The 15007-nt window shown below is 43.4% G+C and overlaps 1 protein-coding gene across 1 annotated transcript in view; it reads right to left on the reverse strand.

Moving 5' to 3' along the window:
* The window catches only part of lrp5 (low density lipoprotein receptor-related protein 5), a 70805-nt gene that overhangs the window by 14751 nt on the left and 41047 nt on the right, over positions 1 to 15007 (reverse strand). The window contains exons 12-16 of the mRNA XM_083973777.1: positions 4699 to 4915; positions 3554 to 3707; positions 2500 to 2635; positions 963 to 1207; positions 84 to 268 (exon numbers count right to left, since the gene is read on the reverse strand). Coding sequence (XP_083829903.1) covers positions 84 to 268; positions 963 to 1207; positions 2500 to 2635; positions 3554 to 3707; positions 4699 to 4915 — 937 coding nt within the window. The remainder of the gene's footprint in view (positions 1 to 83; positions 269 to 962; positions 1208 to 2499; positions 2636 to 3553; positions 3708 to 4698; positions 4916 to 15007) is intronic.

Here is a 15007-nt window from a genome sequence, read left to right on the forward strand (position 1 = left end):
TAAATAACTATATACAAGGATATAGAAATGTGTGTGTGTGTGTGTGTGTGTGCGTCTGTGAAGACTGCTGGGCGTTTACAAACCTTGCATGTTGGTGCTTTCGATCATGCATGTGTCCAGGTCAGTCCAGTAGAGACGATGATCTACGTAGTCGATAGTCAGACCGTTGGCCCGGCCCACTTTATCCACCAGGGTCATGATGGTGCTGCCGTCCATGTAGGCCCTGGCTATACGAGGTCGACCCCCCCACTCCGTCCAGTACATGTAGCTGCAGAGACACAACACCGTTTCAGATCAGCAACCTGTGCTGATTTCAGGTTTTTCCTGATACTGTTATTAGTTATTATTGGACTAGAAGATCTCTGCCAGGATGGGAACCTGTTTCTACTTTGTGAGCTTTCTTTTGTTTCTGTTTTTTTTTGCTTTTTATTAATGTGCCAGTACGTGATCGTAAAGTGACATCAGACACCTCCAGGCAAGCAACCGTACAGCTCTGAGCCATGACATCACCCAGTAGAGAAACACGTTGGCACAGGTAATAAACGATCATAAAAACACACATATGCACACACACACACACACAGGTGGCTTGGCTGAGGATGAACAGCGATGATGTCGGCCTTGCTAAAAAAGACACGTCTGATAGTATCTCCTCTCTTGGCTGGAGGTTTTTTTTTTTTTGGAAAGAGTTGGGACAGTGTTGTATCTTCATACCAACACAGTGACCTCACTGCCTCCGACACAGGAAGGACACACACTGCATGAAGTCACCAGTTCAGACCGCTGACAGATGTGAGCCCGCGGCGCTACACAGGTGACTGACAATGAATCACTGCAGTAATTAACTTGCTGCTGTTTGCAGCTGCAGCTACAACGTCTCTCTGTGTGCTACATGACACACTTGTTGTTTTTTCATGTTGGAGGTGGAACGTTTACATCTTGTCATTCAACACCAGTCTTACCCATTGGATGGGTCCAGTGCGAGGGAGCGCGGGTTGTCCAGTGATCGTGGGTTGTCCAGATCCTTGCAGACCAGGACCTGCCGGTACTGGCCGTCCAGCCGGGCCACCTCGATGCGGTTGGTACCTGTATCCGCCCAGTAGATGTTACGACCCATCCAGTCGACCGCCATGCCTTCTGGGTAGTCTAGTCCAAACTCTATGACATGTTCTACCGAGCTGCCGTTCATATAGGCTCTGCTGATTGTCTGAAAAGACAGCAACAAGACAGGAAGTCAGTTAGCTAACGGACATCAGACACAAGGCTGCTGCGATCAGATGGGTGAGAGTTTCTCATGTTTTAATCATGTTTAAATTGTGGGTGAAGTTTTTTTTTAAAGGTCCCATATTATGAAAAACAGGTATTTTTCTGGTCTCTACATACATAAACTGATCCTCCCTGAGCCTATCAACTCGTAGAATGAGGAAAGCAAACGGGTCCTGCATGGACTCAGCAGCCCACCGACTGGTAAAACGGCGTTCATACAGGCTGTTCAGACTCAGCTCCTGTGGTGATGTCACGACGGGAGTGAGGCCGGCCCCTCAGCGCGATAAAACGCCTGCCACATCTATTTCTATGGCTGCAGTGCACAGCAAAAAACTCCTGAACTAAATTGGTGAAATACCGACCAATCTTAAGTCATAAAGTAATCATCTTTGCCATGTACAGTAACCATGTTACTTAAAGCTACAGTTGGTAAGTTGACGAAAGTGAAAGTAAACTCCGCAAATTAGCCATAAACGCACCCACAGAAGACGTACCGTATCCATAGCAACCGGAGACTCCATAACGATCTCGCCTCTCTCTCACCCAACACAGGGGGAGGGGGGTTGACAGAAGTGAAAAGAGGGAGCTGAAGGTGTATCGTCTTGAAATTTCTGACCAAATCGCGGATTTTACTTTCACTTTCGTCAGCTTACTACGACGTGTACGAGCTGCGATTGGCCGCTCCTCCTGCTCCCTCTACCTGATTGGAGGAGAATCGTCGGTCGCGGTGGATTCTGGCAAATACGACTACAGGCTGTAGGTGGAGCCAGAGGAGTTGGATTTTGCCCTAAATTACCCATTTAATGTCCAACTATCAGAATATAGTGACAGTTCCAGCAAATATGACTGAATAATTGTTACCAACTGAAGCTTTAAAGGTGCAGGCACAGAAACAGCTTGTTCTCAGTAGAGCTCATTTGAGCGACTTTTAGACAGCCGACATTCAGGACCACGGATCAGTTTGGGGCAATACATTTTGAATACAGTTTAGCTGGACGTCTGACAGCTGAGTGAAATTGAGTAAAAATTGTATAATATGGGATCTTTAAAGTGAAATTTCTTTGCTAGAAATGGCGGCCAAACTTTGTCCATGAATCCGCATTTGAAAGATTTCCTTGAGCTACGCTTTTATGTGCTGAACTATTTCATTCACTTCTGTATTTCACTTGATCTGACATAAATTCAATGTGATCTAAAGCTTCAGTGTCTGTGTGTGTCTCCAGCACATCTCACCTTGGCCTGGATGTCTGTCCAATAGATTCTCCTCTCGGAGACGTCGAAGTCCAGAGCTGAAGCTTCTTTCACTCCCGTCAGAGGGATGGCCACGTCGTTGCTGTTGGTGCCCAGGGAGATGCTTCGGATGTTGTCCCTGAAGAAAAAATGTTGAGCTACTAGTTAGAGCCAATTTCATTTTGAGGCAGCACCTCACGTTACAAATTTATTTCATTTTCACACCCACTTGTTGTCCATCATCATAAGAAGTCCAAAAAAAGTCATGGCTGAGACCAGAGCGAGTCCAAATCAGTAAAAACAAATCAAGGTTGAAAGAAAAAAAAGAGACAAGAAACACATGGTTGTTTGCAGGAAACATGGTCACAGTCTCTCCTTCCTGGATTACAGAGTTGAATAATGGCCAGAAGTGTTTTTGCAAAACATTATGATGTGTCAGTCAGTGTCATTAATTTGTTTCATCCTTCTAGACTAAATTAAATTAAACTAAATTTTGCAATAATAAGTTCATGCCTTTGTCTCTTATCATCACTGACTTTTGATTGTTGAACCCCAAATTCTGATCATTAGCCCCCGAGTCCCATTGACTGGGCCAAATTTTGTAGAAATTCCCTCAAGGGGATACTGAGATATTGTGTCTAAGAGAATGGGACACACGGATGACGCGGAAACATAACGCCTGCAGCGCTGAGAGGGATAAAAAACAAAACAAAAAAACAATGGCCACAAAGACAATGAAAACTTGGAACAACAAAAGTTTGTCTAATGTTGCATTGTGGAGAAAAAAATATTTAATTGTAATAAAATCTAAATATTCACAACTACACAGCTAAAATGAGGCTGATGAGCTGTAAACATCAGAGCAGATCAGTGCACGGTAGAGAAAGGCAGAGCTTCAGAGCTTCAGGTTTACTCAGGGTGCGTTCAGGCAGTGTTTACCATATGTGAACGCACCCTGAACTGTTTTTAAAGGGTAATAGTTGGGGGTTAGGTCCATGAAGATCTTCAGATGTGTGTAAGAGAGGGACAGTGAGCAGGTGGACCGGTGGGTGTATACCTGTTGGTGAAGAGCAGGAAGGCCTCAGGCACCACGCAGGTCTGCAGGTCTGAGAGCAGCTCCATCCCCATGGGACAGGCACAGCTGACGGCCTGCCGGCGCCAGAAGCACAGATGACTGCATCCACCGTTCTCCAGCGCACAGCCATTTGTACCTGGAAACAGATCAGAGGAGGAAACGTTTCACGCATCAATGTTGATTTTTTTTTTTTTGCTATTAAAACCCCAGTGTGTAACTTATTTGGCTTTTTATTAGCAAAAATCAAATACGTCTTTCACAAATACATATTTCACTAAAGTCGAATCACATCTGCATACAAATGAAAGCTTTCTGGTACCTTAGAATGAGTTGTTACAAGTCGTTACAAATACATAAGTGTCCTTCTCACACTGTGTAGTGTGAGGAAGGACGGAGGCACTGGTGTTGCATTCAGGTGCAGTCAGGCAGACGGCCGTCGGCAAACCAACCGGATGTCATTTTACTCGATGAGAGAACGACGGTAAAACGTGGGTCAGGTAAACAATATGACATCACCATGACAATGTATTGTCAGGCCTGTATTGTTTTGCCTCGTGCTGGCGGACCACTTGTTTACATAGACGCTTGTTTATCCTGTTACATGCAGCGTCTGTTGTCTGTCTGACGTCTGCCCGATTTCACGTGAATGCAACATCAAGAATACGTTCAGATATGCAACCGCACCGCTAGATGGGGGGAATTCCTACATATTATACCTTTAAGAACTTTCCAATTCATAATAATTAATCTTTTAATAGTAAGACAGCCCAAAGTCCAGAGCCGGTCGACTGTGACGAGTGTTGGCTGGTCTTTTACCAAGGAGGCAGGTTATTGGACAGATAGGAAACTTGACCTTGAAAACAAAAGTGATGACATATATGATATAGCGTCGAGCCAGAGAGGTTTAACTGCTGGTCAGTCCCACAGTAGATGGAGCAGTGTGCCTCGAGTACCACAGTTGTGCCAGCGTGAGTCTTGGTATTCCTTATTCATTTCAGATAATTTAGCTGGGGTGATGAAAGCTCTGCATAAAATTGTGTATTGTACAATTCTAAATCTCACACATCAATGTTGATTTGACAGCACGTTGTCTCACACCCTTTGCCTGGACACCTGCTCCTCCTTACCGTACGTCTCGGTCACTTTGGTGGCCTTCAGCCCCATTAGATCAGGCAGCTGGTCGATGATGATCTCCCGTACGGCCGTGACTTTGTGGACCCTCTCGATGCTGCGTCTCTGCCAGTCCGTCCAGTAGATGTAATCGCCCAGCAGAGTGAAGCCAAAGATATGAGGCAGCTTGTCCTCCAGCAGAGTCTGTCTGTTGCTGCCGTCCACGTTGATCACCTGACACAAGAACACAGAGAGAGACCATCTTTTAACCTCTCATTCTCTATGGACACAGTGGTCAGTACTGGAATATAACACTGACCCTGACCTTTGACCTCCCAGAGGAGGGGTCCATCCATTTCCATAAAAGTAACAAAGGAGCACACAAGATGCAGAGGTTGTGTGGGCACATAGGCGGAAAAAGTGGTGGAAAGGGAAGAGAAGAGGAGGAAACAGGACAAAGGGAGAAACTGACAGAAAGGAAGTTATCTGTCCAAAAATAACGCAGGACAAAATAATGGAGACGGTGAATGTGTGTGAATCATCCAACAACAGCAGTGGTCCTGCTGGGAGGCTGCAAACTAAGACTCCAGGAGAACCAGGAGGGATGTGTCTGTTTCTGGAAACTGGTCACTTTCATGTGGAGACTTAAAAACAAGAGAATAAGTAACAGTTGGAATGATTTCTCCGATACACAGGTATTTATCTGTAAAGTTGTGATGAAGTGTAACTTGCTGTTTCTTGTCAAGTCACCATTTACTGGAGAGACAGCATTTTGTGTGTACATGTACGTGTGTGTGTGTGTGGAAAGTGAGAGCTGCAATTGACAAGGCTGCAATTAGAGCGTGTCCAGCCCCTCCTCCTCCTCCTCCTCCTCCTCCTCCTCCTTCTCCTCCTCACCGCCTGTGCTATTACTGGACTGGGGTTGACTGAAATAGACACGCTTTTATTTTAGACACACTGCAGTCATCTGCCTCCTGCGTCAGTGTGTCTGTGTGTGCATGTGTGCCACGCAAAGTTATTCAGCGAGCCAAAAGACTTCACAAATGGGAGGAATTTTTGTCTGTACTATGTGGTCCACTACGCAGCAAATGGATCTATTAAGACGGGAATGCTGGGAAATGGCTCAGGCCTGCAGGAGTCATGATTAACGTGCCAACATACTGTTAGATTACAGCACAGAATCACATGTGGAGTAGCAGCAGACCATAACCAGGTCCGACCGGTCAGATAACATCAGTTGTGTCACAAAAGACTGTAAATAAAGATGGACATGATGACGTGAGGTCCATGGAGCTCTATGTGAGCTGCTCCTCTGTTGTCATCTTGGCGGTGTCTGTCTGACTCCGCCCCCCTAGCCCTCATTTAATCCAAAAATGTCCAAAGAAGAGTGCTCAGTTGAGGTCTGGGATTCTCCCTCTGGCAATAGAAGTAGGTAGGTTTAACTGTACCAGAGGAGGGAAGACTCTGTACTGCATGTAATCTAAATGTGATTGAGGATGAACTTCAGTTCTTGTTTCATTGTCCATTATATGACAATATTTCTGACAGGGTCTCTGCAGGTTTCACCAGCTCAAATTGAAGACTTTTTAAGACCTATTTAAGACCATTACGGATGAAATTTAAGACCTATCATGACGAATAAAAAACGTACAAAAGAAATGCGGAGTCACAAAATTAGAAATTGATTGCATTATATAACTTGCGTGTTAGGCTTGTTTGTAGTTGAAAATACATTCAATAAAGCACAATGAAGTGTCGCAGGAGCATTCTATTGAGCATTTGCGGTAGCGAGGGCTCTACAATAACATTTTTCCCAAGGAGCACAGCACACCTAAACTATTTTCCCGGTTTGCACATGTATTTTTTAGGGTCAAATGCGAGTGAAATGCTCGCCCATGATGGGCATTAGAAAATTTAAGACCTGTCTAAAATTATTTAAGACTTGAACACAATAATTCAATGAATTTAAGACATTTTAAGGCCTGAAATTTAGATTTTCAAATTTTAGACTTTTTTTAGACTTTTTAAGACCCCGCAGATACCCTGTCAGAAGATGCAGAGTGTGAAGCTTGAGCTGTTTTGGACTGATGATGAGGTTAAGTTGGAATGGTTTTTCAGAGAAGAGGTCTTTACTATAGCTACTTTTCTAAAAAAAAAAAAAAAGTGAAAAAGAATGAATTATTTGTGTGAATTCTATCTATCTAATTCTATCTATGTGGTTTTGTTTTGTTTGTATTATGCTGAATATGTTTGCTGGCTATGAGTATGAAATCTGTGTCTTGTAAGCCCTTATGGGCCAGGCACCTTAACTGGTGCATGACACATAAAAAAAAAAATCAAATTCAAGAGAGGGCGTCTGTGGAGCTGAGACTTCAAAGCATAGTGAGTTTGTGGCTAGCACATGTTGACCCACCTGTCATTCAAAGAGGCCACACCCCCAATTATCCACAATGTTAATAAGGAACAGGTGATTCCTATAAGCAATCATAACGAAGGAGGAAATCAGCTGTAGAGACTAAACTATTTGTAAACATGTTAAGTCCGGTCACTTTTTCGCCATTTTGGTTGTTTTTTTCTTTTTCTTTACAGAGCATATTTACACTGTTGTAAAAACTCACTGCTAACCGGTTGTGCTCATCTTGCAAGGTTGGTTTTCGGCCACGAGACGGTAGGTGGAAGGCAGAGAGCCTCCACTCTCCCCATAACAAGTCATTTAACCATCACAATTACTCTGAAGCTGTTTAATTAAGGTGCAAATCTTGCATAGTTCCTCTTTAGCATGGGAGTCTAAGGGGACTGACTCACTATGGTCAATAGAGGAACTGCTGCCTTTGGTGATTCAGTGTTGGCTTCGGACTTGGAGGTTTTAGTTGGTGGTGCACAGTAAAAACAATCAGACTGTGACACAGTGATAATGTGTTTTCACACAGGGCAGCACTGCAGTGTGGTGAAGAATGTGTTTTTAAATGTGTTAACTTTTCACTCAACAACTTAATGAGGCCTTCATCCACCACCGTTCACCTCTCGGGCAGTAACTGTGTTGGGGGAGACAAGTTACACTCATGCTCAAGCTAAACTCATGTTGCAGATTTAAAACACTCACACAACCACAAAACCAAATCCTCTGACCGACTGAATGTTTCCTCATTTTACTGTTAATTGATCGAACAGGCAGCTGAGGGATTCTGTAGGAGGCTGTTTCTCAACAAAATGACACGTGTGAAGTGCTGACATTGTTAGGAGGTGAGAGGAACACGTGATACAATGACGTAGCAGAAGCAGAGGTGATGGTTGTTTTCATCAGATCTCAGGGCCTTTCATATTTCACCCTCAATAAAAAAGAACCCCCTTACAGTTTCATGTGAAGTGCCACAAGAAAGACTGATAAAATAATGACACTTAAGTGGTTTCCATGGAGCTTTCCCCCCCACCCCCACCCCATTTCCACCCCATTTCCACCAAGATGAACCTTGTGGTGGTTGTGGGCTGCTGCTGGAACTGGCTCGTATGTGGTTTGTCCACCTTCTAAGAACGGGTTTAAGTTTCCAAGGGCTGGAGAGCCACAACAGAGCCACCTCCTCTTTACACATCTCCATTATCCCAGAAAAGCTCAGGCCTGCCCTCATATCAGCAGCAGCTCGCCGCCCAGCTTCTGGGATAACCGGCCAATCAGTGTGCATGTTGAAAAGTGTTAGTCTGCAGCCTTTTGTTAATTTACTGTTTGCTCTGTTTCCCATCTGAATATGTAGTAAGCAGTTTATTATTGTGTCTGTTCTGAACACAGCCTCTGATGGCAGCCACTTTAAAACGGTGGAAGGTTTTACACCCTCAACAAAAGTAGTTGTGGTCACTGTAGAGATTTTTTTTTGTAAATTATTTTCTCCAATTTTTTATGTAAGAGAGGAAGGTGAGATTGCTGTAGTTTATTTAAGTTTTTCTTTAGGTATGTTTCAATATGTTTGTTGTTGTGTGCAAACTGTATGACTGCAAACTGGGGTGACACAATTCAGGGGTGGGGAAAATGTCAAGTCTCTCTTTTATGTTATTCTTGTTTTGATTAAATGTAACTTTAACATTGAGTGTCAACGCTGCAAAGAAATGAAAACCGCAACAAGAAGAGAAAAAAGTCAGCAGGAAGAATCAGTGTTGTTGTTGAGCAGTTTTCTGTTTAGTGAGCACTCATTTAAATATCCATTCAGAGAGGCAGGGGGGGCAAACAGAAAAAAATAAACCTTTCACTTTGATGGGCCTCTGATCCAAGGGAGGTTCCTGACCCCTCCACAAAAAACCTATTCATTTATCACTGTGACACAATTAGATATGGCCGTCCCAGTGAAAGGACGGCAGAGAGACGCTCCCTCTCTGCCCTCTGCTCCTCTCTCGCTCCCTCTTTCTCTCTCCGCCCCGGCTTTTTCAGGAAGAATTATGCACTGGGAGCGTGATTTTTCTTCCCCCGTCTTTCTTCATTTTGGGTGTGAGAATGTCTCATTTCTTGATGGACGTGGGGGGAAAAAGGGGACAGAAAGGACAAGAAAGAGGGCAAACAGAAAAGTAACAAAGGTCTGATCAGACACGCAGGGAGAAGTCAGACCGTCACAGGACAGTTCACATACGCTCACACACGGACACACTCTGATACACTGAATAAAACACACGGGATGAATGGCGTCCTGTGGAAAACAGGAGGATCACCGGGGAACCAACACACTGAGGTCCGACTGCTGACCGAGCATCCATCTGCTGCTACTCACTCACTCTTATGCCCAGTTCACGGCCTCAGTCACCTGACCTCTGTCTTCAATCTTACCTCAGAACTAAAAATCTGATTCTATCGCCAAAAATGAACGGTGTCTTTTGTGGATCGGCTGACGAATAGATGTGGTAAACTGATGCAGAAGGATTCACCTTCACCTTCATTCACAAGCTACATGTCAATAGAGAGGTATTTCCCGTAAAGGGATAGTTCACCCAAAATTCAAATTTCACTCATTATCTACTCACCCTCATGTCAACTAAGAGCTGTGAGAAGTTTCAGAGTCCTCTGTGCCTTCTCTGAGTTACGGGGGGGTCCGCGCAGCAGTATTTGTCCATATAATGGTTGTGAATGGATACCAACTTTCTTCGTCCAAAAAGACACACCAAAAAACATCCAAATACCTCCATACTGCTCGTCTGTAATGTCCCTCTTGTACTGAAGCCCCGACATGAGAAATTGTTCTGAAAAAAATTAAATAAGTCTATATTTTAAGATTCTTTGTAGCGGAAGCTCCCAGTGTCTCAGTTCACTGCTCTTCCTGTGTGACCGGCGGAACAATTTCTCATGTCGGGGCTTCAATACAAGAGGGACATTACAGACGAGCAGTATGGAGGTATTTGGATGTTTTTTGGTGTGTCTTTTTGGACGAAGAAAGTTGGTATCATTCACAACCATTATATGGACAAATACTGCTGCGCGGACCCCCCCATAACTCAGAGAAGGAACGGAGGACTCTGAAAATTCTCAGAGCTCTTAGTCGACATGAGGGTGAGTAGATGAGTGAAATTTGAATTTTGGGTGAACTATCCCTTCAAGAAAACAACGGAGGTGATGAGCACAGTTTGGCACAATCAGTGATGCTGGAGCGAGTGTGAACGTGATGATCAGAAGTTTAATAATATGATCTCTATGGAGAACACCTGTGGATCGTTCCTGCTTCAGCCAAAAACAGAAAGCAGAACATTTTAGGATTCATTCAACAATGTCTCATTCAAATGAGTGTTTTTTTCCTCTGCTCCACTGTGAAATTCAGATTCATTATGCCGGTGCATATTCTCATTTGTCCAGGTCATAGTATTTCAAAGGAGGTTAAATCACAACTTGTGGTTACCCTAACTGGACCTTTGTGAAAACTGCAGCTGCTTCCAGAAAGAAAACCAGCAAAGTGGTTGAGAAAGAAAGACAAAACAAGAGAAAAAACATAGTCATTCCATATGTGTCTGGAGTATCAGAAAAACTCAGGAGGATCTTTAACAAACACCGTATCCCTGTGTATTTCAAACCCAGCAACACACTCAGACAGAGACTGGTACATCCCAAGGACAGAACACCACACACACACAAAAGCAATCTGGTGTATGCAGTCCAATGCAACGAGGAATGCAAAGACCTCTACATTGGAGAAACAAAACAACCACTGCATAAACGCATGGCCCAACACAGGAGAGCAAACTCCTCAGGACTGGACTCTGCTGTTCATTTACATCTCAAGGAGAAAGCCCACTCCTTTGAGGACAGCAATGTTCAAATCCTAGACAGAGAGGACAGATGGTTTGAAAGAGGAGTTAAAGAAGCCATTTTTGTAAAAGTAGAAAAACCAACCCTCAACAGGGGAGGAGGTCTGAGACACCACCTATCTCCAATTTACAATGCTGCCCTTTCATCCCTTCCCAGGAGACTCAACCATCTAGCCTCAAAGAACAACTACTGTTCACAAGTGGCAAGTGACTCCAACGACTGTCGTTAGAGAACAATAGGGCACTAACGAAGTCGAAACCAACTTCCCACCAACGACTGTCACTCCAACGACTGTCGTTGGCACTTGGAGCACAAAAAGGGAACCAGTGACATCATCACCCTTGTGAAACGCCCACACAAGAGGTTAAATAGTGAGTCTCCACACCAGATAGTTGGACCAGTCCCAGCCTGGTCAGCTGCGTACATGAACTGATGAAGCCTCTTGGATGAGAGGTGAAACGTCTTCCTAGACAAATAACTAAGTCCAGTTGCTTTCGATTTAACCTCCTTTGAAATCAGATTCATTATATTTCTCAACCTTTATTCCTCAGTCTCTGCTATTTCTACTGGGGTAAAGTATTCTCATACTCTTCTCTCCCTGTCTGTGTGTACGTTGCTCCTGTGATGAAGAAACTTTGGCCCAGTTTACATTTGAAAACTTGTTTGCAATTTGATAATTCAAACTTTACCACAAGACAATGTTCTCAAAGTCCTCATGAACTGATCACACCTTAATTACCTGAATTCTTAACTGTGCTGGCCTCCAGTTAAAACACACACGCACACACACACACACACACTCGCACACACATCCATAGAGACTCGGAGCTATTTCCTGTATAAGCAAACAGAAAAGGTTCAGACACCCTGGGAGTGTTTACTTATAGTGGTTGTTTCATAATGGGAGTGTTTCTCAGGAATGTGAACCAATGTGTGACACACGATACACTCAACAGTAACAGCAGCCACCAGTTACCAGCTGCTTCTGGCTGCAGCTCCACTACTCACACAGCTTTCACTTCCAGCCTTTTTTCCTCTATAAAATCATCTCACCTGAATATAGGAGTCAAATGTCAAAAGAACTACATAGAAATATTCAATATAACAGAGCAGCAGCAGCTCTACACATAGGACAGGGTTTGCTACATAATCTATCTATATGACCATATCTAAAGAATGAGTTTTTCTTTGTTCACCTATACATCAGTCGCTGTAGATGCTGTTTTTAGTGGAGCTACTGGTGTTTCAGCTGTATCAAAATGTTTTTACTGACTGTGTAGACAATACATGGAAACTTGTCCCCGTTGTTATCATTGTTATAAGCAGTTTTTCTCTTGTTTGTGTTCTTTTTTCTCGTTATTTTGTTGTCCTCTGTCTTTATTTGTTATTTACACACATGTTTTGCATCATGATACCATGTTATAACTTCAGGGTGGACCACACCAAGAGTAGGTGCTACCCTGGAGATCCTAGTGAACAAATAAATAAATAAATGAATAAATGGATAAATAGCCACAGAGCTTGTTCATGGTTGCGTTGTGTTTACTCCTTTCCTTTTGTGTGATGCTCCTCCTTTTCGTGACTGCAGCTCATGAATGTTGTCTTAGGCTACGAACACACTGGATGCATGCCATTGTGTGTCATAGCAGCAGAACGTATTGGTTTTCTTTCTTTTTTTCAGGTAACAGGTTAGAGCAGAAGTGCTGCGACAGCTGAGTCTTATTATTATTTTATTATAATTTCTTCTATTAATGTGTTGATAGATTTTACCTCACAGCGACACCCTACAATGCAACAACAATAAGTTTAATTGACTCCTATAAACACAAAGGGACATTTGCCAGGCCGATAGTGACATTACCAACAATTATAACTATAATTACTATTATTATCAATATTATTTCACCTCTGGGCAGCAGGGTGGGGCAGTGGTTGGCGCTATTGCCTCTCAACAAGAAGTTTCTGGGTTTGTTTCCTTGGCCTGGGGCCTTTCTGTGTGGAGTTTGTTCTCCCTGTGCCTGCGTGGGTTCTCTGCTGGGTTCTCTGCTGGGTTCTCTGCTGGGTTCTCCAGCTGACTCCCACAGTCTGGAGACATGCACACAAGGTTGATTGCTGACTCTAAATTGCCCGGTGAGAATGTGAGCGTGTGTGTGCCTTGTTTGTCTCTTTATGTAAGCCCTGTTATAGACTGGCAACCTGCCCGGGGTGCACCCCACCCCACCCCACCCTCGCCCTGCGTCAGCTGGGATTGGCTCCAGATAATACTGAATGCGATTGAAAGAATAAATGGAACTTTTAACTAGTGATTCATTTTGAGTGACCAGTTTTCTCTTTGTCATAGGTTTATGGACGCTGTTTAATGAGACAAAAGAATCTCTCATCCAATTATTCAATTAGTCAAAGGAACAACTGGCAGAATACTCAATTACTGAAATATTCAAGAGCAGCAGCCCTGAATATGAGCAATAACATTTCATTAAAACCGGTTCACTGAATGCCTCTACTGGGTGTCTCATCCACAGTAGAGACAAACACACAGCTTAAAGGGATAGCTAAAGATTTTGGCAAATTGGCCCATTGTCATAATCCCTATAGTCATAGCAGTAGGTTTGTTACCTTTAATTGTCGGTGCAAGCTATTTTTAGAACGGCGGAGCAGAGCTGCTCAGAGCTACGCTATGGAGGCTAATGGGATTTCTTGGTTTCCCTCATCAAACTCATCAAATACACAACCCAACAACTCCAAAACGCTCTGGTGGACAAGTTGTGACTTGCACATTCACCACGCTATGAGATAATAACAGAACGTTACCAGACAGAGTTGTTTTAGAGGTAGCAGCTTGTGGCTCTGCTCCGCCGTTCTAAAAATAGCTTGCACCGACAAATAAAGGTAACAAACCTACTGCTATGACTATAGGGATTATGGCAATGGGCCAATCTGCCAAAATGTTGAACTATCCCTTTAACTGAATTTTACTCACCTTTAGGATAGGACTACACGATACATTAGATCAGATTAAATACACCTCACACACACACACTGAGGTTGTATCAATGGATGATGACTGGTGATGAACGGTCATTTGAGTGTTCATTGTTAGCTTCCGTCTTTGCAAAAGTCAAGGCCGTGTTTGTCTTGTTTTCCCATTAATGCAGTAAATTATTATTTGTAATATGGCACCAGGGATGGAAGAGCTTCTAGAGGGGAGACAGACTTAGGAAAACAGGATGAAGGAGCAGGAGAGAGGAGAGTGAGCTGGCAGGACACGGTGGAAACTCTGAGCAACAACAGGTGTTTCTGTTATTCATCTAACCTGAGAGCGCAGCCAGGATTTATGGAAAACACGTCAACACAGCGTCATCAGCACAATCAGTCGTCGTGCTGTGATGATACCACCTGTATGTGGTGTTTGATATAAGACAGTATGAGGTGATTATGGACAGCATGATATCAGAAGTGAGAGCATGAAGATGTTTTTTTACCTCCTGGCTCCACAATAAAGACGGACACATTCCTATTTGTTTTTTATGATAAAGCAGCGGGCTCCAGGTATCTGACCTGTAAAAACTACATTGTTAAAACAACTCAACCGCGTGTTTGCAAGATGTAGATTTACAAACAGCTCCAAAGTGTTCACATCGGAGTTTTAGAAAAGTTATTTTGAGTCTCCCAGGTGCTGCTGTTGGCTGGAAACTGCAATAGAGCTTTTATGTTAGAAAAGTGGATTCAGTGTTCACATGTGCTGCGTATGAGACACTCTGGAACCAGGATCTGAGCAGGCTCCATCAAGGTATCTCCATACAGTCCAGTCCCAGTATTATAATATTGTTCTTTGGTTTATCAAAGCCAGTGGTGGACAGTAACGGAGTACATTTACTTGAGTACTGTACTTAAGTACATATCCTGAGGATTTGTACTTTATTTGAGTATTAGATTTCTTTGGTACTTATTACTCTTACTTGAATACATTTCAAAGACAAATATTTTTACTTTTATTCGAGTTAATTTATAGGAAGGCTGAAAAGTACTGGTTACTTTCAGGCGGTTTCAAA

This window comes from Trachurus trachurus, assembly GCF_905171665.1.
Source record: "Trachurus trachurus genome assembly, chromosome: 6".
NCBI lineage: Eukaryota > Metazoa > Chordata > Actinopteri > Carangiformes > Carangidae > Trachurus > Trachurus trachurus.